This window comes from Aristolochia californica, unplaced genomic scaffold, assembly GCF_029961685.1.
Source record: "Aristolochia californica isolate CCGP_79_NKW_82.1479 unplaced genomic scaffold, dmAriCali1.0.hap1 SCAF_15, whole genome shotgun sequence".
Lineage (NCBI taxonomy): Eukaryota > Viridiplantae > Streptophyta > Magnoliopsida > Piperales > Aristolochiaceae > Aristolochia > Aristolochia californica.
In genome coordinates this window covers 4,742,856-4,767,086 of record NW_027181826.1, presented here as the reverse complement: position 1 = coordinate 4,767,086, position 24,231 = coordinate 4,742,856, and the positions used below count along the sequence as shown (strand labels likewise).

The window sequence follows — 24,231 nt, the reverse complement described above, 5'->3', positions numbered from 1 at the left end:
TCAGTGCCAGACCATGAAATAATTGCAACACTAGCCTGGAGACACAAAATGCTCGACTTGTAGATAATAAACTCCCTACGTATAAGCTTTTTTCTCTTACTCCATTCTAAAAGCAGCTTTAATATCGTTACTGCTCAGGAACTTGTACGTATCTCCTTATCAAAACAAATACATAGCACTATCTCCTTTGCTTCTGTTGTGCCTGAGGCTCTCAATGATGTGGTTTGCTCTTTCACCAGAGATTCCCCCTTGAAAAGGTAAAGGAAACACGAGGTGGTGAGTTAAAACATTAATACAAAACAATTAAAATGCAAAACACAATAAAACGGTAAGAACTAAAAACATAAAAATCAACAGTAGGGGATAGTGAGATTACCTTTGAAAAATAAGTAGGAAGGATCTCCTAAAATAGCATCAGCATGAGGTATTTGTCTGATCGAAGATAAATAATGGAATGCAAAAGATAAAAATGAAAAAAAAAATCAGTGTTAGGTCGACGATGAAAAAAAAACCCAAAAGATAATAAAACAACTTACTTACCTCTTTCCATCACTTCCGTTGGTGAGGAAGAAGTTCAGAGGAAGAAATCAAAGAGGAAAAAGATTAGAGAGGAAGAAATCGCAGAGGAAAAAATGAGAGACCAAGATTGAGAGTAAAGAATCGAAGAGGGGGAATGAGGAATAAGAAGAAGAAATCCTCCCATTTTCATTGAATCACCACCTGATGAGTGACAAAGGGTGATCTTTGTTCCAGATTCACGCCGAGAGAACGAGAGTAGAAGATCAATCGACCTCCCACTCGGCGCGCTCTCAGACAGAGCTCCCAAATCCTCGATTTATCGAAGTCTCTCCTCCAGACTCCCTCCCCAAATTCCAGGCCATTCGTTAAGTTAACAAGTTGACTTGTTAACTTTTAAACCGAACCATGGTTCGGTCGAACTTGACTCATTAACTTAAATGAGCCTTATCCGGATCTTGAACTTTCAAGATCCAAATAAATTGAATCAACGTGCCGGAACTGAGCCAAGTTCGAACCGCTCGCAAACCGGTTCGGTTCGATGCTACCCCTAAATACAACTCTATTTATGTACTTTTTTCATCACCATTTGCTTCTCCAAGCACATCAGTAGATCTGAACTCGATCAGATTATTAAACGGATGCCAAAACTGGATCCGGTTCTGGACTCGACCAACCGAAATCAGATAAAAATTTCCATGAACAGGCAGCCGAATGGTATAATTTCGCGGAAACCTGCAGTTGGCGTCGGATTCGTTGGGAGTTGACATATCGTATTCACGGGTGATGACTTAAGAAGCAATTTACAACCCCCGCGGCTGAACTTTGGCTTCTCTCTGCTCGTCGACTCTCTCGGTCTCTCTTCAATTCTACGTTCCTCCCGCTTCCGCGGGAAAATTTCTTGTCCCTATTGTAGCAGAAACTGAATTTATTCTGCTCCGCGAATACTTCCGATGCCCAATTCGCGGGCTTGTGTTCAAATCTTCTTCTTTCTCATCGCTCTGCTTGCAGACGACCCATTAGCGGCCGCGCGGTCTGATCCCAACAAATCTAATGCCTCGCTTCCAACTGGGTTAGCGATGATCCTGCCTCTCGTCCTCAGTGTCCCCAATTCATCTCGTCTCTCGACTCGTCAGGATTTCCACCGACAGCTTCGTAAAGACTCGTCTCAGAAGCCTAATGCACGCATGCGTCTCCATGACGACCTCCTTACCAACGGGTAAATTCAATTGTCTATTAAGGGTTTATGTTTTATCCAATTGTTTTCCGTTCCCAATTTGATCTAAAAGATAATGGGCTTTGTTTTTTGTAGTTATTACACGACGCGGCTTTGGATCGGTACGCCGCCGCAGGAGTTTGCTTTAATTGTTGATTCAGGTAGCACAGTCACTTACGTACCCTGCTCCGACTGTGAGCAGTGTGGTAATCATCAGGCAAGTACCAATTTGAGCACGTCTCTTCTTTGTATATTTAGTTTTCGAACTTCTGGAGAGTTCATTTTGAAGTCTGTACAAATTGGTTTTGGTCACGTTTTCCTGTGATCTTATTATTTATTTATTTATTAATTTTTCTTTGAGAGCAGTTTGTCTGTGGTTGCCTTTCAAAGGAAAAAAAAATTGTCCGTGGTTGTTAATGAAAAACTTTTATTTGGACTCCATGCAGAATAATTTAGTGATCCCTAGTTTCTGTTGTGTGCACTGATATTATAGCGAGCTTACCATTTTTTTTTAAAAAGCGACCTTTTATCTTTTTCCTTTTTGTACTAAACAAATTAAGTTAGCATTTTTCTGTATATCAGTGTTTGCCTAAGCTCAAATCCTACTTTGGTATTTTTTTTGTTGGTTGGAGTCCAGATAACATTCTTCAATCAAATTTTCATGAATCTTTTTTCATTTGGTGCTTCAATTTTTTTGGGCAACGAGAAAGAAAGTTAGATCAGAATATGTTCAATTTGAATTACTTTGAACATGGATCTAATATCTAATATTCTGTACTGAGTAAATGCGTTGTTTTTCTTTTGGTAGTTACTTTTAGTTATGCTCTACGTAAAAAAAAAGGTATAGGGAAATAATTTATAGATATTTAAGGATGACAATAGCAAAATATGAAGTCTGGCAATCCTTTTTATAGCTCTGATGATGCAATTTTCTCATGTAGGGCCATCATACTGCATTAGCTGTATGTGTTTTTAGGAAGTAATATTTATGAAAAACGAGTTATACAAAGACAACTTCATTTGCTGCTCGATGGTCAATGCTGCTCACAGTTGAGCATATATGGTGACTAGTGGAGACATGTATCACATTCTTTAGAGATGGGATGTTTTTTTGAAATAAGATGTGTAAGCTGTATTAAAAAGAAAAAAGAAAAAGATTACAATACCTTGCTAAATAGGGCCTCCTTCCACAACAAGGTGTTGGAGAGAGACGCCTAGTTTAGCCTGAGCATCAGCTAAATGATTTGCATATCTAGGAATATAATTCCATTTACAATTTAAAGTAGAAGTTAAATTACATATATCATAGAACTTGTCCCAATGCCTCCACGGAGGATGTTCATTATTTGTGCACCAATTAATAACAACTTTTTAGTCAGCTTCAATACAAAGGGACCCAGAAGCACGACTTTTGAAAATCCAAAGTCCATTAAATAATCTGATTAATTTAGCAGTTGTAGAGTCCAAATTTCCAATTGGCCCAGCATAGGACAAGAGAAGAACGCCATTTTCATCATGAACAATACCACCGAAACCTGCAGGGCCCAGACATCTATACACGCTACCATCAAAGTTCAATTTAAAATGGCCAATAGGGGGAGGGGACCAAATTGCCATACGAGGGGGCCTAGCAGGATGGGACATTCCAACAATTATTCGCCAGTTTTCTCGGAAGTTTGATCCTCTAAGATCATGGAATTCCTTACACAATAAAATCCACGACGTAACTTGGCCAATAATTTTTTCAACCAATATTTCTCTAGAAATAAACTTTAGGTTGAATTTTTTATTATTCTTTTCTTTCCATAATGGCCATATAAGATGCCCTATATAACAAGATATTAATAATTTTTCGAGTTTTGGAAGGCTGGTATTTGTAATTGAGAGGATGGTTGAAGGGAGATTTTGAGAGGAACAGAATTGGAGACCGATTTTGTTTAAAAGGCTGGTCCACACAAAAAAGAATACTCGCAATGTAGAAGGATGTGGGTGGTTGTCTCCGAAGAAGTTTGGCAAAAGGGGTAGAGAGGGTCTGGGGCATGGGCACCTTTTCGAATTAGGGTGTCTGAAGTAAGGACTTTGTTCCAACATTTAGTCCAAATAAAAAGTTTAGCACGTGGGGGAGCATGCAGAGTCCATGAAATGGCAGATGGATGGTTGATTTGTGGATGGTTGGTATAGCTTAGGAAGCAATAAGCAGTGGAAGTTGAAAAATTACCTTTCGAGCTGGGCATCCAAATAAGAGTATCTGGCGAATTTTTTAGACTTACCGAAGAGAGTATGGTAATGAGGTTAGAAGCTACCGAGGCCTCAAAGTCAGAAAGTGCTCTTCGAAGATTTAGGTTCCACCCTCCTGAATCAGTTCGAAGGTCCGAAATAGAAGCTTCAATATTTCTTGCCAGATTTGAAATCAAGTTGTGGCTGTTGTTGAAGCTATGTGCACCGGTCCACCAGTCGGTCCAGAATCTTGTCACAAAACCCGTGCCCGAGTAACATTTTACAACAGATTTGAATGCAAGTAATAACTTTACAATTTTTTTCCATACAGGAGACTCAGTCTACCAACCCAACAATTTATTTGCTTTTACCGCAACCAATTTTCTCCAAATTAATTCAGGAAATAAGTTAAACTTCTAGATCCATTTAAGTAACAGTGCCGAATTTGTAATGACAGTATCCCGGATCCCAAGCCCACCAAGAGATTTTGATTTACAAACCTCAACCCATTTCACCAGAGAGTATTTCCTTTCCCCATTCGGTCCTCCCCACAAGAATTTTCTTTTGAGCAGTTCAATTCTTTGGCAAACAGAGGCAGGACATCGATGGGAAAGGAAATAAGAAGGAATTCCATGCATACATGACTTAATGAGAACCAGTTTACCAGCCTCGGATAAAAATCTCCCTCTCCAAGTGGCCAGATGTCCTTCCAAACGCTCAATAACAGGATGCCAAGAGCTTTTGGAGGGTAACGTAGGTGATAAAGGCAATCCCAAATATGAACATGGAGGCATTGCAATTTTACATCCCAAGTAATGAGCCATAGAATTTAACACAGTAGGATCAATATTAAAGCCAGTAAATGTGGATTTTGATCACCTAACTTTCTGACCAGAGGAGAGTTCAAATAAATTTAACAGGGCTTTAATATGAGAAATTTCTGCTAACTTACCTTCCCCAAAGAGAATAGTATCGTCGGCATATTGAAGCAGGGAGATATCTTGAGTTGGATCATCCGAGATAGATTTCAGCCACCCATAATTTTTTGCAAGACGGACCATAGAGGCAAGATGTTCAACAATGAGAGTGAAGATGAATGGAGACAAAGGGTCCCCTTGCCGAATACCTCTTGTAGCATTAAAATACCCACAAGGTTTAAGATTTACCATTAACTAACACAGAGTATGATACATTCGAAATGCAGCTCCTCCTCCAAAATTTCCAACGTGTCCCAAATCCCATCTTATGAAACAACTGGTCAACAAGTTTCCAGTTCACATGATCAAATGCTTTTTTAAAATCGAGTTTCAGGTCAAATCTAGTTTTTTTTTGAATTTTTTAAGGAATCTAGTAGTTTATGTGCTGCCATGGCAGAATAAAGGATATTTCGGCCACGTATAAAGGCACTTTGATTAGGGTTGATGATCTTGGGAAGGAAAAATCTCAGACGATTGGCAAGAATTTGCCCAACGATTTTGTAAAAACTTGTGGTGAGACTAATGGGCCGAAAATCTTGAGGTAAGGCAAAGTTAGTTTTTTTGGAATAAGGGCTATGAAAGAAGCACCCACAGCCTTGTGAGTGATCCCCAATTGGTGAAAATTTCGAACAAAGGCAAAAACATCATTTTTTTATGACCTCCCAAAATTTTTGTTAGAACTCACCATTGAAGCCGTTTGGACCAGGGGCTTTATCTTTTGGGAGGCTAAGAGTAGCAGCCTCGATTTCCTGAGTACTTAATGGCCGCTCCAGGAAGTCCGCATCCGAAGAGGAAATGCTTTTATAATCAAGTTGGTAAAGGGTAGGACGGTTGAAGCGCTCCTCAGAGTAAAGATCTATGAAAAACTTCACAAGAATGTTAGCCATCTCAAGGCTATCCGTGATCACCTGGTCCCCTTGACGGAGAGAGGTGATACGGTTAACCCATCTTCTGGCTGAGGCTATAGCATGGAAAAATTTAGTGTTTCCATCCCCCTCGGTTAGCCAACGAAATCTAGCTCGTTGCTTCCAGTATATGGTATCATTTCGAAAAATATTTGACAGCTCAAGATTTAATTTATTTCTAATAGACACATCAAGGGAAGAAAGGGACCTTTGCTCTTCGAGGAGATCCAACTCAGATAAATGCCGACAGATCAATTTTTTCTGAGAAACAGTAGTAGTGCGTTGGTTGAGAGACCATTGGCGGATTTTTGTCTTCAGAGTTTCAAAGGGAGCGTCCATCCCGGGTTAGGGTGATGAGCGAGCTCTTGCCACCATCCAACAAGATTGGAGGTGAAGCAGTCGGAGAGGATCCAAGAATTCTCGAACCGAAACGGAGATCTACCCCAAGCAGGAGGATGGGTGTAGATTTGGATCGGCCAGTGATCAGACCCAATCTTATTGAGAACTTGACCAGTAGAGTTGGGAAAATTTTTTAGCCAATCATTATTGGCAAGAAAACGATCTAGTTTGGAGAAGATAGGGGGGTTCTGGCCATTTGACCATGTGAATTTTTTTCCAGAGAGAGGTATTTTGGAAAGTTCCAGACTGCTCACCAGATCAGAGAAGGCTTGCATATTGGAGGTGGTTCAGATGGCAGGAGGGCTTTTTTCGGAACATTGGAGGATGGCGTTGAAATTTCCAGCCAGGAGCTAGGGCAGGTCCCAGAGTTGGGCGAGAAGGAGGATTTTTTCCCAAAAAGATGTACGAAAGCAGTAATGAGTTGGCCCATAGATGCCAGCCAGAGCCCAAGAAATCCCCAGTGAACAGTCGCGAAATTGAATTCCAATGGAAAAAAGACCAGGAGGAGAAATAACAGCTTCAACATATTTCGGGTTCCATAGGACAAGAATACCTCCAGAATGCCCAACAACATCAACTTTTACCCATTCGGGGTAAGGATCATACCATAATTCCTGGGCAACAAAATTATCAAAAGACTGTAGTTTGGTTTCAACCAAAATTACAATACTAGGCTTAGATTCAAAAAGGGCTGCCTTGATGATTGCACATTTAGAATGCGATCCAATTCCTCTGACGTTCCAGGAAAGAACTATCGTTTCGGGGCTGATGGGGAGTTATCCTCCTCTGGGCTTAGGAGACTGTTGTGGAAATATTTGCAGAATGCCCACGCTAATTTGGTAATTTCCTCGAACTCCTGTGGAGGAAACTCTTGCTCTTGCTCTTGCTCTTGGATGAATCAGATGAAGTCCATTTGGGTGTCAGTTTAGAGATGGGATGTTATGATGGACAATATGGAGCATGTATTATTTAGAGAAAACTTAGGACCTTGAAGCTGAGAATTTTTGTGAAGTCAAGAATGGCCTGAAACTGAATTGCTATCAATACTTTATCATGCTTGTCTGAAGCAGTCTTCAACGATATAGATGACAATCATGTCTTGAATGCTTCTATTGGGTATACACTGTTAGTTATGGATATGTTTCCTATAATGAGAAATTTGAGATGTCTTTTACTGTGTATACTTTGGTTACGATATGCTTATTTGCTTCTGAAGTTGCAATTTTTGGTTGCTACATGATACGCTTGACCAAGCACTTTCCTCTTGGCAAGCTACACACACATATATACTTATTGAGATTGTGAAGAAAATTCATATTTGAAAGTGGAATAAATCTATTTCCAATGTCATGAATTGTCCAGTCTCCCAAACTTTTTTTCTATCAATGTTTTTGTTTATTTCTCTTTATGATTACCAAGGTTTTGAAACTATGCTTAGTTGATCAATAAGTCAGTAGCCACTGAAGTGGTAAATACGTCTTATCTTACCTTTTCTCTCTGCACGTTGCACCTATTCATTTCCTGTGAAGATACTGATCTCATTTTTCAGATGTATTCATCTTGCGTAGTAATGCTAGATAGGTTCCATGATGTCTTTCTTATTTTGTGGCATCTCAATCTTTAACAGGACCCAAGGTTTCAGCCAGAGTTGTCAAGCACATACCAGAAAGTAATGTGTAACATTGACTGTACTTGTGATGATTTAAGAAAGGTATGTATTTATGAAAGGCAATATGCAGAACAGAGCTCTAGTAGTGGAGTCCTTGGGAATGATATTATATCCTTTGGAAAAGAAAGTGCCCTTGGCCCACAACGAGCTGTTTTTGGTTGTGAAAATGCTGAAACTGGAGATCTTTTTAGTCAACATGCTGATGGAATTATTGGTTTGGGAAGTGGTCCACTCAGTATAATGGATCAACTTGTTCAAAAAGGTGTAATAAGTGATTCATTCTCTTTGTGTTATGGTGGGATGGATGTTGGTGGCGGTGCCATGGTTCTTGGTGGAATCTCTCCTCCTCCTGATATGGTCTTCTCTCGATCTGATCCTGTCCGCAGGTATGACTTAATAATATTTTGGAGGGACATTCTGATTTCAGTAATATTTTATGGAACATTTTTATTTGGTGCATCTGACACATTTGCTCTAGTCTTTGGATTGCAACAGTCCATACTATAATATCGAGTTGAAGGAATTACATGTTGGTGGGGCTCCATTGCCGTTACCTCCAAAGGTTTTTGATGGCAAGCATGGGACTGTCCTTGATAGTGGGACTACGTATGCATACCTTCCAGAGGCTGCATTTGTTGCATTTAGAGATGCTGTAAGGTTTCTTTACTCTCAGTTTTTTTATTTGCTGTACTTTTACAAATCCAGTGGGTAGTGCACTTAAATGTTCATAGGCCGTATATAGAAAGTTACGTTGTTGTATGAGAGAAGTCTTTTTTTTTTGTTTCTTTTTGGTTATTGGTCCATACATGGTAGTCCCACTAATCAAGATACTGGAAAAGGTTTTTGAAGGATCTTTCATTCTGGAAGATAATATGTACAACTCAACCATATAGGCTTGTTGAATGACTGAGAATGAACATTGATAGGGAACATGATCTTGTTCTTAAATGGAATAATGGGATTTTGGTGGAATGGAGGAAAATAATGGATGGATATGGATTGAGACAAAAAAACAATTTAAGAAAAACAAAATGCAAAATTTTTGTTAACTGTCTGTGTGCATCGTATAGGGCATTCCCATTTCTGTTTATTACTGTAGCCTATACGAAAATCACACACAAGTCTTCGTATCTCCTGACTAGAAATGCACCGTCATGTCAATTCATGTTCAACAAAAGTAGGCAACTCTACCATGATGGCAAGTCTGGCAACTTCATATGTGGCATTGTTAAACTATGAATTAATGTGGTGGAAACTCTCTACCATACAAATTTGGTCCAGTTAGGAATCTGTGTTTGATGATGCAAATAGGAATCAGAGAATGATGGAAATAGATTCATGAAAAGGTAAACTAGCAATAGGCACTGTGAAAAATTGTAAGGAATTTGATTGTGGGTCAATTTGGAAATGGAAATGATAAATCATGGTTTGGAGCTGGATGATTGGGCAGCAAACTGGGAGTTCTTTACCCATTTGCTGAAGATGTTTGTTTTTTGGAAATTAGTGATTAGGATACAAGCAAGGAACCATCTCAATAATGAAAGAAGAGAGAGAGAGAGAAACATCTAACCAAGTGATAGAGAGAATAACACCATAATCAGCTTGGTTGGAATGGCCCTTCATACTACCATTAAAATTAGCACACAGGAGGAGACCAGTTTATATTTTTGAAACAAATTAGCTCAAACAGAGTTAGGGACGGCTCTGAGGCAAGCTGCTGTTGAGTTTTGGCAGGATCGAGCTCGGCTCGAGTCATAACACCCAGGCTCAAGCTTGGGCTCAAGCTTGAACTCAAGCCTTATATAGTCATACTTGAGCTCGATTCAGAATCAAGCTAGAGTTAAAGGTGGGTGGGGATTTCTACACTTCCCTCTCTCTTTATTGAGCGGTGCAGCACTGCCCCTCTCTAGAGTGATTGAATAGAAGAAAACAGAGGAGAAAGTACAGAAGAAGATAAAGGTAAGGGGAAGAAGGGAGGAGGAAACCTGAAGAAATGAAAAAGGAAACTACCATTTGATGAATGCTGGATTGAGTGGAGGCATAGGATGCTGCGGGCAGCATAAATCAAGTTGCTGTTGCACAACTCTGAGCTTTATCTCCAACATCTTTATGTTATTTTAAAGATCATTGACGATGATGAGACAACCAAGTACAGGGTCACTCATCCTAGCGTTTGCTTCAAAAACAAGAGTTTGGATGGTGTCATCCCTGAGAGGCAACTGAATCGATTCAACCACCTATATGTAATTGACACAAAGAAAGTGCTGTATGTGCTTATAATTTTTCATTCATTCTGCAAGGTTGTAGGGATGCAGAGAACAATCACTATGGCAAGTCCATCTTTTGGTTCTTTGACATTGTATGTCACCGGCCCTTAAAATACCTAATAAGGAGACATTGAAGAAGAAAATAAAAGAGGTTGTATTGTCTAATAATCTCAAAATCTATCGAAGAGTGACATTTGAGCTGTGAGATTAAGGCTTGTATTTTAAACAATGGCATTGTGGTGAAAATGTATGGTTTAAGTCAGCTTGTGAGTCATCTAGTTGAGCTAAGTCGGGCTCGGCTCATTTAGGGAAACTAGCTCAACTTGGAGCTCAAGCAAAAACCAAGCCGAGACAAGATGAGCCTGAGCCGCTTGCGAGCCGACTTGGCTCAGTGCTATCCCTAAACAAAGCTCAGTAGAATAGACAGTCTACTCTAATACAAGGTTGAACTTGGGTCTAGGTCCATTTCAAAATGACTAGCCAAAATTAGGTATTTTTCTAACTAATAACCAAATGATTTTTCATGAATTGTGGGACTGTCTCACTAACGTTCAAATGTGGTTTCATTTACCAGTTAATTTTGATGGTATATCTGCTCAGTTGTTTCTCTTTTTACTAATCAGCATGGGCTTGAATTTGGGTAAAATGCCAGCAGTTTTTAGAAAATAAGTAAACCCAGAATAATCATAATTTTATGCGGTAACTACATTGTTATAGCTGCTACTATTTGGAAATTAAGGATACATGAGCCACTGTTAAAATGGACAAAGCAAGCAGTGAATACCCGTTGCTGTTACCAAAGGTTCATTTTTTAGAGTATAAGAAACATTTCGAGAAGTGTTCGGTAGTTGTAAATTCATGTTTACAGTCTTTGGACTTTTGGGTGAAGTTCTCACTTGAAAGGCTGATGTCTTTTCTGGTACATACATCTATACATCCCTGATAAGCCTGTAATTAGTCTACTCATGTTGAGAGTAGGTTTTTCAACATTAAAGGAAGTAAGAGAGTCAGCATAGATTAATATATCAATGTCAAATGGAGGAAGAAAGGAGTTTAATCAGTATTTCTATAAAGTTGATATGTTTTGTTGAATGAAAATGGCGGAATGAGAAGTGTGTTTTGACCAAGAATCAAGCATTTGGAGAAATTTGATCTGATATTATTTACTGGGGGATATTGTGTGTGATCAGGGTGTGCATTCATGAATGTGAAATACTGAAGTTCAGGAAAGTTCGTCACACACTATCTATTGGCTTGTTGTAAGGTGATTTGTCAGTTCTGAGGTTGTAAATGGTGATGAACTTATCTACTCAAAAAAACAAAATGGTGATCATATCTTTATGTACGGAGCATTTGTGAGGACAAGTTCTTCTCGGGGTGTTGCAGTTTGAGTTTGCCGTTGTGGTGATATGTTTCTTATATATTAATTAAAGAAACCCATTGCATAATCCCGAGCTGATTGCATAACTGATCATACAGAATTGATGAACGGGGGTGCATATTTATGTGCATAAACTATATTTGATCGTTATCTGTCTGGTCTATAGTCTATTGCCCTTAAAATGGTATTTTTTTATTCTTGGCCAGATAATTAAGAACCTTCATAACCTCAAACAAATCCGTGGTCCTGATCCAAATTACAATGATATCTGCTTTTCTGGAGCAGGAAGGTATATATTCGTCAATCTGAAGTAAATTTATTTGAGGAGACGAGTTACTGGTGTTGAAATACTAATACTTTTAGAGTGCACTCAGTGATCCTTCGCAACTTTCGAAAAGCTTCCCTAAAGTGGAAATGGTTTTCAGCAATGGACACAAAATGTTACTGACTCCTGAAAATTACTTGTTTCGTGTAAGCGATCAATTTTATCTTACGAAAGTATAATTCATCTTCTTTTCACTTCATACTCCTTGGCTTATAATTTTCTCTCTCTATTTATTCCATAGCATTCGAAGGTTCGTGGAGGTTATTGTCTTGGAGTTTTTCAGAATGGGAAAGATCCAACCACTCTTTTAGGTGGTAAGTTGATCACTTATTTTGAAGTTCTAGGAAAATATAGATTATTCAACCATAATGAAGTTATAGAGGCAGTGAATTGTGAGGATACTTTTAACTTGGTTGCAGAGTCACTGTTTACCAGGATTGCGAATCCCTTTCCATTCATCATTTTCCAACATACCCTCTAAAAAGAAAAAAAAGCTTCTACGTTTGTTTTTTTTTTTTTTTTTTGCATTTATTGATAACTCTATTTTTACTAGGAATTATTGTACGCAATACTCTAGTGACTTATGATCGTCAGAATCAGAGAATTGGTTTCTGGAATACCAACTGTTCTGAATTGTGGGAGAGGCTACATATGACCACAGCTCCTTCCCCTGCACCTACTTCATCCATTAGTAGGAATTCAGCTTTGGATGGATCCCCTGCATTGCCTCCTGCTGTGCTGCCTGACGGTATAATTCCTGGTAAACTAACCCTTTATGTGAAGGGCAGATGACCCACCTGATTAATTTGTATTAATTCCTTTATATGTTTATGTTTGGACGTCATTTCGTGTTTGAGTTCCTGGATATTGATGGATTAGCATCATAGTGATCATAGATTAGGTACTAATTCTGAAGACAGATTCCCATCACTCCTGTTTTCCATCTTCAGTAGTTCTTCTCCAGACTTTTTATTTTCTATAGATACATCCAAAGGGTGCCGGAAGTCTTAGCTTTGGCTTTCACTGCCTGATGCGATAAGGTGCAGTTGAAGGTTATGAATTCTCTTGCCTACACTGGCTTGAAAACCTGGTCTTTCGGACCAAATAGAACAAGGTTGTATTGTTCCATCTGTTCAGGGTTTAGGGGGAACAACACAGAAGGGTCTCCAAGGACAGGTGGTTTCTGTGTTAGGTGTTCCTGATACCTTTGGAGAAAAATATCTCTCTGTCGGCAAAGTGAGCTGGACTATTAGCCCTCTCTCTCTTTCTCTGTAATACCATTATTGGCTTCTCTTTGAAAATGGCTCATTTGTTTCTATGTTTTACTTTCGTGCACTATTACCTATGATATTAGTTTCGTTTTATCTCCATAAATAAAATTGGAATTATTATGATGGCCAGGTGAGTTCAGAGTGGGAGTCATTACATTTGAAATATCCTCGGATGTAAAGTATTCCGACCTGGTTCCTCAGGTTACAAAGCTTGCAGAATATATCGCACAGGAACTAGAAGTCAATACATATCAGGTGACTGAGAAGCGAGACATTATCAACTTTTTTGTAGCATGTCCACTCTGGTATTTATTCTAGATGTTATTGTACTTTGTTGTTAACTAATTGAAATCTACAGGTAAAGTTATTAAATTTTACAAGTGAAGGAAATGGAACTCTCTTACGATGTGGTGTATTTCCGGCTGGGTCATCTAACTATATTTCTAATACCACAGCAAAAGTAAGCTGTCTTCTTTCCCTACACGAGAGGCATGTGGCTAGAAAAACAGTTTGCAATCTTCTGTGTTACAATAAAAAAAACTGAAATACAATATGACCATTTTTTTCCTGCAGAAGATAATTTCACGCTTGACTCAGCACAATGTGCACCTTCCTGATTCGTTTGGCAGCTATCAGCTGGTCAAATGGAAAATTGAACCACCGCAGAGTAGGTATGTTACTGCATATCCTTCTGGATGAGAGTATTCTTCACTTGTTATTAGTTATTTTCATTTGGCACTACGATAATTTTTTGGATGCAGGGACATGTAGTGAATACTATATAAATATGTTGAAGGTAGGGTGGGAATACATTAAGACCTAATCATGAACTGGATGAAATCAGGGTTATGATAAAACTGACTTCTCTTGGAACCAATTCAGCTTGATTTTGTGGCTACCTTTGTGCAATTGTAGTGCTGTAGCTTTCTTATCTTATCAAATAATTTTTTGGATAGCTTGAGTCTGTAGTACCATATTTAGGTCTCTCCTTGATATTAGTTTGGCACCCTAATTCTAGTGTTTTAACTTTTTAAACTTAAAAATGAATAGATTGTGTTAAAGTTGGGCTTGTTCTTCTCAAGATGACTGGCTAGATGTTTATTTTTCTTTTTTGGCATGTATAACTAGCTGAAGTAAGAAGACCTCTTTCTAACTAATAAGCATAAAATTTATTCTAGCCCAAACTCTATGTGGAATTACTCTCGTACAAACAACTGCTCTCACTTTTTATTTTTTTATTTTTTTATGATGAATATCATTAAGCAAAAAAATTACATAAACATGGTCAAGAAGGTCATCAAGAATCAAGTAGAGAAAAAATAAAGAAAAAAAAATACAAAAAAATTATAAAACACTATAACCTATGATGCTGAATGCATGTTAACAACCCAGCACTGTTTGGAGATTCTCCCCTTAACTGATGAGTCTGATACTGTATTCGCTGAGCGATGAATATTATGATTCCAATAAACTTGAAGTGTTAAAAGTATGTCAGCTAGGTGCAAATACTGCCCACCAAATCTCCACACTGGGTTTAAGCATCACTTAGTAAAATGGGCTGATGTTTGTCAACTCAAAACATATGGGGTCTTGGAAATAGACAAATTTGAAGATCCAACATGGCTCTTTTTCTCAAATGGTGCTGCAGATTCAATGTTCATCCCTCTCTTCCTTGGGTCTTTTTCGTCACTAAGAAAATGGGTGAAGTAACCTCTGCTTGGTGGCTGGGTGGCTGACCTACAAGTCTCTCTTCAGTTTGGAGGGTATATATATCAGAATTTCTTTCATTTTACGCCACACACTTGCGTGGCTGTTGGTAATGGCAATAGTACCAGATTCTGGTTGCATATTTGGGTCAAGGATACTCTAAAATCCATATACTCTTGGCTCTTCAGTTTAGCAAAGGACCAGGATGCACCCTTTTCCACTATTGCTATAATGGCGGCTTTGAAGAAGTTAATTGGGAATCTCATTTTAGGCAAAAACTCAATGATTACCGAGGCTATTCACTGGCTATTGACATTTGTAATCTTGCCACTGAACTGGATCAGATGTACTTCAAACATAATCAGCTATACAAACTTGTTAGGTGCCCCTTTACTGATGGTGTCTTCTCTGTGGCCTCCTGTTATAAGGTGTTGACTACAAGGACTCAGCTGAGAACTCATGTTGCTGCCTTCATTTCGAGTGCTTTACATGAAAGTTTTTTAACTAGAGAACCTTATCAAGTGTGGATCCAACTTGTTCAGCACCTTGTGTTTGTTATGTGGTCAGGCTGAAGAGATCATTGGCCACTTGCTTCCCCATTGCAATTATTCATGGCACATTTAGAGTCACTTTTCCACTCTCTTCGGCCTTTCTTATTGCATGCCTCAAACCTTCAGTGATTTTATGCCATTTTGGGTTCAACAATGCTCAAGTCAACTCTAGCATATGTATCTTGGGGCATTTCAGGAGAGAAGAAGAATTGATGTTTCCAGCAGCTTTCCTCTACATGGTTGGTGATGACTGAGAAGTTCATACCCAATATTGTCTCATGGTTTTCATCTCTTGATATATTTGCTGATATTGTGCGAGAAAACATCAGATACAATTGGATTCAGATTGCAAGGCTTACCCAGCGCCCGCAACACCCAACAATGATTGAATGGCAGCCTCCAATGAATGATGATATCAAGCTTAACTTAATGGTTTTTCACTTGGAATCCCTGGTCTCTTGCGGTTTGGGGATGCTTTTAGGTCTGATGACAGTGTTCTTGCCTCCTATGCTGGGCTTCTTGGTACCATGGACTCCACAATGCTGAGATACAAACTCTTTGGCATGGCCTTTGCATCTTCAAAAATCAGTTCCTTAAAAGACTTCACGCGAAGGCAACTCCAAGTCTATTGTTTAGTTGGTGTACAGGAAATTTTTTTCATGAAATTCACGATTTATCTAGTGACATTGTCTGTAACTGGACTCATGTCCTTAGATTTAGCAAATAGTGTTGCTGATTTTCTTGCTAGAGAAGAGTTACCCCCCAATCCCTCATTGTAAGAGGACTCCCCAATTACTGTTCCTATTTTCCCTAGGATTTTAATTATACACGTTTTTTCTCCAAAAAAAAAAAGTCTCCATGGTGGATTTAATATGCCTTTACCCCAGGTAATAACAAACAATGCCTCACCCTCTATCACTGGTAAGGAAAAATATCCTCTATACAACTGAACTCTTTCAGAAGAGCACTAACTTCAGCATTAGGGGAATCTGCTTCACCTATTGGCCCTGAAAATGTGAGAAGTTCGAGAACCTCATGGTTTCTAATAACCCCCTCCATTGTCTGCCGGCCCTGGGTTGCCCTTACAACTACCATCAAAATTCCATTGAATGGAGCGAAAAGTAGGAGAAATCCACAGGTTCATCTGAACATACTTTGATGGCAATCAAACTACTTGAGCTTTCCAATTCTTTCACAGAGTTACCCCAGTGTAGCCCTTTAAAAAATCATTAGTTAACTGAGCTTAAGATAGAACAAGATGAACAGAATTCCCAATTGCATTGCCTAATGAATGAACCTGGCTTGGAAGACTATCATTTCTTTCCAGCAATAAACTCCATGACACTGCTGCCCCACAATTTTGATTAAAGTTTACCAAGCTTAGGCAAAGGAAAGGAAACAAATTCATACAGCCAATCATTTAATTTTATTGGTTGGCATAATGATAAGCCAAACGGTGAGCATTAGATCTCCAAATTTCATTTGCAAAAGAACAATGTAGGAAAGTATGATTAATAGATTTGTCCTCTCCATTACAGAATCAACATGATGTAACAGGGGGCTGGAATCTATGCCAGCTTTGCAGATCATATGCTAGAATCCTCCTTTTAAAAATCATTCAAAGGAATGCTTTTACCTTTGGCGGACTTACAATTTTCAAGCTAGAGGCAGATGGCCTCCTCCCTTGGATGTGTAATTGGCACTCTTCCAACCACACATTTGGGATTCCCTCTATTCTGCCACAGGTCCAGTAAGCACTTATGGTCCCCGGTTTTTGAATGACTGGAGATTCGATTAGCGATCTGGAGGGGTCGCCTACTCTCAAAGGCTGGAAGAGTTTTTATTTTTTTATTTTAAAATGGAAAGGCTGGAAGAGTTACCTTCTGAAATCTTGCATTGCGGACATTCCCAACTTCTTCATGTCATTTCTTCGTTGCCCAGTCTCAATCACCAATCGAATTGAAGTCATCAAGCGCCGCTTTCTCTGGCGAGGAAGTAGCAAAAATTTCAAATACCACCTGGTTTCTTGGAAGGACGCCTGCCAACCAAAGCACTCAGGTGGTCTTGGCATATGCTCCACCAGACTTATGAGTTCTGCTCTCCTTCAAAAATGGTTCTGGTTATTCAACTTTAAGCCAAACCTTATTTGGAGACCGATGGTGGCTGCTGAACTGAACTTTAGCAGCACTTGGTGGACTTTGGGTGGGGGAAGAGCTCTCCTCTTCCCCCTTTGGTGCTCCTACTATCCTCTCCTCCAGAACTGGGCGAACGGAGTCAGATTTTATACCTGTAATGGGGCCTCTATTCGTTTCTGGTATGACTGGTGGATTGGACCTGGTCTCCTTTGCGGTGAGTTCACCACATTACTTAACATTTGCATTTATGAAGGAGGCTACTATTGGAGATATGTGGACAGAAGGAGCTGGGATATGAATTTTAGAAGGGGCCTTTCGGTTGCCGAAGCCAACCTTATGGCTTCTTGTCTTTTCCATATTATTCACCAATGCCGACTTAGGGGCACGCGAGGGACATAATTATTTGAAGCTTTCAGCGAAGTGGCCTCTTCTCAGTGTCTCCTGCCTATCACTCCCTTGGAGGTTGGTCCACAACTTAACCCTGCATCCCTCCAACTCTGCTTGGTGCTCCGCATCCCCAAAAGTCAAATTCTTCTTTTGGTGTGCCATGAGGAACAACATCGTCATAGCCGATATCTTGAGAAGATGTGGCAACCAGCAGGCTACCTAATAGTGTCCCCTATGTGACTCTGAGGATGAAACCAGTTCTCATCTTCTCCTTCACTGCCCATTCACATGGTGCATCTGGTCCAGCCTCCTGAACGAGTTCAATTTCTGCATCTGTTTTCCAAATAACATCATTGCCATTTGCCACTCCATCTTGGGGGTTTGTCTTCCAAAGCTTGGACAAATTCTGCTCTCTGCATGTCTTGCCCATATTCCTTGGGCCATCTGGTAAGAGCGGAATCAGAGACTATTCGCCCAGAAATCTGATCTGCCAATGAACTCAGCATCTCTCTCATTGGTCAGCTTGCTACTTGGCTCTATACCAAGGAGTTTGGCAACTTTGAGGCTATTTCTTTGCGTCACAATTGGGGCACCTTTGCAAGTCTCTCAGCATCTTCATGTGCACCTCTCAACCGGGCCTGGACCCATCCCCCTCTCGGTTTCATAAAATTCAATTTCGATGGGTGCGCTGGGGGATGTCCTGGCAATGCTGGGGTGGGGGGAGCCTTCAGGGACTCTCAGGTTACCACCCTCTTATCCTTTGTTGGCCCATTCGGTCTCGCTGACACTACAGAGGCGGAGCTCTTGGCACTTCTCCATGGTCTCCAGCTCTACACCAGCCACCTTAATGGTTCTTTTATCATTGAAGGAGATTCCAAGAATGTGATTCGCTGGTCTCCGCTGAACCCCCTTGGCGCCATTGGACTGTTTACTACTCAATTATGGACATTGTATCTTCTGTTTGTTGCTCTTGGTCTCATGTATTTTGGTCAGCCAGCTCTTTGACTGACTCTCTTGCTAATAGAGGTGCCTTTCTTCAAGCTCTCCTTGTTGAGAGTGCGCCTCCCCCTGCTGTATTGAAGTTGTTTCCCCTCTCTTAATAAATTTCTCATTTTTATAAAAAAAAGATAATTTTCAATCTGGAGAGAAATTGTCAGCGCTAATGCTGCTATTTCTGCCCACCTTCAGTTGAGCATATTCTGATGAAGTGGTATATGCACCCAAAGCATCTACAAACCAGATTCACTCATCATCCACAACACCTTTATTTTTTAAATTGCTAAAGGAGTGAAGTTCTACACGCTCAGCTTCATATACAGCACTGCTCATATCCAAGCTAAGCTCCCATTCACCTGATTCTTCCAATCTTGAATGCTTATCAAAAGGATGTGGAGTGGATGTTGCACAATAAAAGGTGGGGAATGCTTGCACTAGATCCCTGTTTCCAATCCATAGGTCATTTAAAAAACTAAACAAAACTCTTGATCTTTTTTCATAGTGTATATTCCTCTTGAAATAACAGATACCTGTACAGACATTATACCACGAAGAGGAAGACTGCCTAGGAAGGCAATTCAAGGGCACTCACCTGTCAGTAGGAATGTTATATTTAGTCTTTTTGAGAAAAAAAGAATTATTATATTTATCGCAAATAATCAATCTCTACATAGCATGCTTTTCTCAACCAAATCTCCAAACCATTTTGTTAAATTGGGTCCAAGGCCCATCTCAAAATGACTAGCCAACTTAGGAGACCTCTTTTCCGGCTAATAAACTCAAGATCTTTGTACTCAGTAATCCATGTGGGACTATTCCTTAACACTCCCCCTCACGTGTAGACCCTCTTTTTGTGATCCATGTGGGACTATTCCTTAACACTCTCCCTCACGTGTAGACCCCCTTTTTGTGGCTCTACAAGTGGATAATTTAGGAGTAGGCAGTTAGGTGTAGGTCTTCTTTGGTGGCTCTACAAGTGGATAGTTTAGGTGTAGGCCCTCTTTTGTGGCTCTACAAGTAGATAGTTTTTAGGTGCAAACCCACATATGAGTACCTGCTCTGATACCATGTTAAATTGGGTCCAAGGCTCATCCCAAAATGACTAGCCAACTTAGGAGACCTCTTTTCCAGCTTATAAACTCAAGATCTTTGTGCTCAGTAATCCATGTGGGACTATTCCTTAACACATTTCATTAAAAGAGCTGGATTAAATAACCAAATATGCCAAATTCCTAGGCCTTCCTTTTCCTTTGGGGGGGCCCCAATTCACCAAATGATATCGATTCTTGTCTAAAGTACCACTATAGGAATTTCCACTCCAAAGCTTCTAGTTTAGAGGCCACTGATGCAGGACAATGTAATAAAGTTAGAAATAATTTGGAAAGCCCGCTAAAGTTAACTTGATTAATGTTAATTGTCCCCCAAAGGACAACAAGTTGCCCTTCCAACTAGCCTATTTTCTCTCAAACTTCTGTTTCACCGGATCTCTGCTCTCATAATTCTCCTTGAAAATAATGGAAGCCTAAGATAGGATGAAGGCAAAGTAGTAACACTGCAGCCAAGTATTGAGGCAACATGTGAAGTCTCTGTCATATCCATATTAATCCCAATAATGTCAGATTTACCCCAATTATCCTTCTGCCTTGAAATCAGATAAATAATGAGGGTTATAACACTACATGCTTTATCCTATGTCACATCACTGAAACATATATTGTCATCCGCAAATTGTAGAAGTGGCATTGTGGGAGGTGAGGATGTTTTTAAAGATGTTAAGCATCCTTTCTCATGAGCCAATAAAAAAATATATGAAGAATCTCCTACCAAATTAAATAATAAGGGAGAAAAGCCCAATGAACCTTTGGAATAAACCTTTGCAGTCCCATTGATTAGTATTGAACAAGAAGTCGAAGAGAGACAACTACAAATCCCATGCTGCCATTGTGTCCCAAAACCCATTTGCCCATAATATCATCAAGGAAGACCCAAGTTACTCTAGAAAGGTCTTTTCTAAATCCAATTTCAAAACAAATTTTATTTAACTTGACTTCACAAAAATGATGAATGAGTTTTAAGTGGCTATAGTGCAGAATCAAGAATCTTCCGACCTGTTATAAAAGTAATCTGATGCTGATTGACCACATTTCTAATGACAACTCTCAACTTACACATAGGGGCCATTGAGAATAAATATATAGGCCACAGAGACCACAAAGACAAGCTTAGGTTGTTTCTGATACCATATTGAAGTTGGGTTACTTCTTCCCAAAAATGACCAACCAAAGCAAGGATGTGTTTTCTCAACTTATAAGCATTGGATCTATTCAAGTCAAAACGAATGTGGAACTATTCTCAGACATGCATCAACTCTAGCTCTCAAATAACTAGCTTGAGATGTGGAGCACATATACAACTATTGACTGATGGACATTTTTACTCACCAACAGTTTGGTATACTTAAGGAAACTTCAAATAAACAAGTGGACCCATAATTGTTGAGGTCAAGTTCTGCCCATAATTTTTGAAAAAATCTACCCTACCCAGAATTGTGAGCCCAGTACTTAGTTATAAATATTTACAATATTTTCATTTTATTTAGGTGCATAAACTGTGAGAGTCTTTGTATGATCCATTGTTGTTGGCGTAGGGTCTCATGTTAATTAATTAAGTACATCACTGATGGTATATGATGATCTTTAGTTCAAAATTTTTCTGCCTTTCAGTTGTTATGATGCATCCACATAATCTTTATAGCAATTTAATTCAGTATACAACACAGACTCTGCACTAACGACTAATGATCCTCTCTATGTTCTTACAGTTCTTTTTCTAAAACTACTTCTACAGTCTCTTGCAATTAATCACCCACCAAGCCAGTTATCCCCCACAGTCTTTGAAACAAAGGCCCAATCCACAAACTTACACAGTTAGTATCATTAAGTTTTCATAACAGAGATAATTACAAGAATAAAAACGGAAAAGTTCTATGTCATGCTGACATATAAAAATTAAAAGTGGATATTGCAGTGTTAAAAAACTGACTTAGAAAGGTAACCGGATCCGGTTAAACCCAATTTAACTAGGTTCAATTGCTGGTTGACTGAATATTATGTTAGTTTTTTCGAAATAAAGAAAAAAACCCAAGGATTGGGGGAGACTCACCCAATCTGTAGGAAGTTGTGCTTGCAGGGGAAGGGTCCTCGTTCTCTTCTCTTTTGTGCAGTACTCCCCATGGTGGAGGGCACAGTGGAGGTGAGGACAGGGCGCCCTTCCCTGACAGCAAAATGAAGTAGTGGTCTGCTTCCTCTTCCGCTATATATCCATGATAGTTGAGGGATTCTCAGACATCACACGACCACAGAGAGGGCAGGGATCCCTCCTCCATCATTCTGAGGAAAAGGTGGGGTGGCATTCCCCTCTTAATACCACCACTTTCTTTACTGGTGCCAACAAGGGAGGAGCCCCTGCTCTCCCCACCATTGTTGGCTGACCTGCCTTTTACTGGCCCCTCCACCGGTGCCAATAAGGTGGGGGAGGACTTCTCTTCTCTTCTCCCCTCTTTTGAGTGTCGCATGTGGGAAATTGGCCTGCGTGACAAGGGTCTGGCTGACCAGGCCAAGTCAGCCAACTCAGCAGTTGAAGTGCAAACTCGGCCTAGTCAACTGAGTTTTGGCCCTCCTCAGGGTATTGCAAATGCATAATCCACACAAAGGATCAAGTCTGGTAGAACCTGGTTTAACTGGTCAATCCAGTTGAACCTGCTTCAGTGCCCTGCTGTGGATTTTGTAACACTAGAATAATGGATCCCTGCCTCAAAAAAAAAAATTCCTTTTTTTTTTTTATTGCATCCACCTGTTGCAGCCCTTTGTTTGTGTTCACAAAATATTTGGATGCTTTGAAATTTCACTCTTTTGCTTTAAAATTCCATTCTCTTTTTTTCTCTTCTTCTTATTCAATGGTGTCTCATTAAAATGTTTGGGTGCATTAATTCTACTTTCATTCAGTTCAAATTTTATTCATGTTATCTTTGTCTGCCTATCTCAAAGTTTATTTTTTCTCTCTAAATCTTATCCTAAATTCTAGAGGAAGGCATTGTTTTATATAATTGGAATTTTGGGGTTATTCATTTCAAAGGGAGAAAAGTTGGTGCCAAAGAATTTGTCTTGTCTTATTGTTGTCACTGCAAGGATAGAGATGCGTTTTTCAGTTGATAGAAGAGATTTGTTCCCATTTACACAAGACAAAAAAGACTAATTATAAAGTGTCGAGGCAGAAAGAAATTAAATGGAACATTTGGTTATAAAGATTGACATGGTCATGCTTGATCTGTTTTTCTATTAAGAAGGCAAAGCCAAGTCAAGAGTTAAAATCGACCTGACTGAGAGAGGCTTTAGGGAGTTGGGACATAAGACGGCTGGGATGAGAATTCTAGCTTGGTAAATGGTTGGACCGTTAAAACAGGCTGGATCAAGTTGTCCTAAGAAATGATTTTCATTGTCTTAAAACCTGGCGAGACTGCTGGTTGTGGTTCAACTGGCCATCCTGTCCAGTTTTTCATAGCAATATTTTGTACCCTTGGTTTTCTTTCAAGGTTAACCAACAAAACGATTCTGAGGTTGATGCTTTGGCAAAACTTACTCTCATGGCCATTACTATTGATATTTAATTTCTAGAATTGGAAAATGTTTGTGCTATTTTTTTATTGTCAAGTTTGTTATATTTACATTAGTTTTTAAAATACTCTGATCCCAGTTTCCTGCTATTTCCGTCTAACTTAACTTTTAATGTGATTTGCTTAATGGTGGTTGCCTGCAGGTCATGGTGGCAGAAACATTTCTTGAGTGTTGTTGTGGGTCTTTTAGTGGCTGTTTTACTCAGTTCCTCTACATTTCTAGTGAGGTACATTTGGAGACACAGGCAAGCAGTTGGGAGATATGAAGCGGTTAATGCTGCCTCCCCAGAGCAGGAGCTCCAGCAACTCTAACATCTGCGTAATCTCAATGGGCCAATTGCCAAAGCATGTTATTGTCGATTGCTTCTCCACAAGCATCTGCCACCCCCAGCAGAATATCTCCTTTTAGAGGGTTGCTGCCGTCAAGTGAATCTGAGCTCTCTCACTTTTGTACAAAATTAACATGAAATACAGCTTTCAGGTGTCGCTACAGTTTTTTGGGGAATGTCCAAGAAATTGTAATTCACTCTGGTTGTAATAGGTGGAATGGGGTTGGTTCCATCTGCAGCCAAATCGACCAAAAACGGTTTTTTGTATTTCCTCCCCTATCAATTTATAGAGATTCATCCAATGTTTATGA

The 24,231-nt window shown here is 39.6% G+C and overlaps 1 protein-coding gene across 2 annotated transcripts; it reads left to right on the top strand.

The window, feature by feature from the left end:
* The first annotated feature begins 1,289 nt into the window (after positions 1-1,289).
* On the top strand, positions 1,290-24,231 carry LOC137951667 (aspartic proteinase 36-like). 2 transcript variants are annotated; one of them, XM_068798492.1, is made up of 12 exons: positions 1,290-1,735; positions 1,829-1,949; positions 7,858-8,285; positions 8,395-8,551; positions 11,754-11,836; positions 11,922-12,018; positions 12,114-12,186; positions 12,426-12,620; positions 13,274-13,398; positions 13,502-13,603; positions 13,717-13,814; positions 23,735-24,231. In XM_068798492.1, exons 1-12 carry the CDS (start codon positions 1,470-1,472, stop codon positions 23,901-23,903), a joined length of 1,914 nt encoding a protein of 637 aa, XP_068654593.1. In that variant the 5' UTR covers positions 1,290-1,469; the 3' UTR covers positions 23,904-24,231. The 2 variants fall into 2 exon arrangements, with proteins under 2 accessions (XP_068654593.1, XP_068654592.1); XM_068798491.1 differs by having other exon boundaries at positions 12,426-12,632.

Coding starts and splice junctions, on each gene's coding strand:
- LOC137951667 (XM_068798491.1), top strand. CDS start 1,470: ATGCCCAATTCGCGGGCTTGTGTTCAAATCTTCTTCTTTCTCATCGCT. Junction 1,736..1,828: donor GACGACCTCCTTACCAACGG/GTAAATTCAATT, acceptor TGTTTTTTGTAG/TTATTACACGACGCGGCTTT. Junction 8,552..11,753: donor TTGTTGCATTTAGAGATGCT/GTAAGGTTTCTT, acceptor ATTCTTGGCCAG/ATAATTAAGAACCTTCATAA.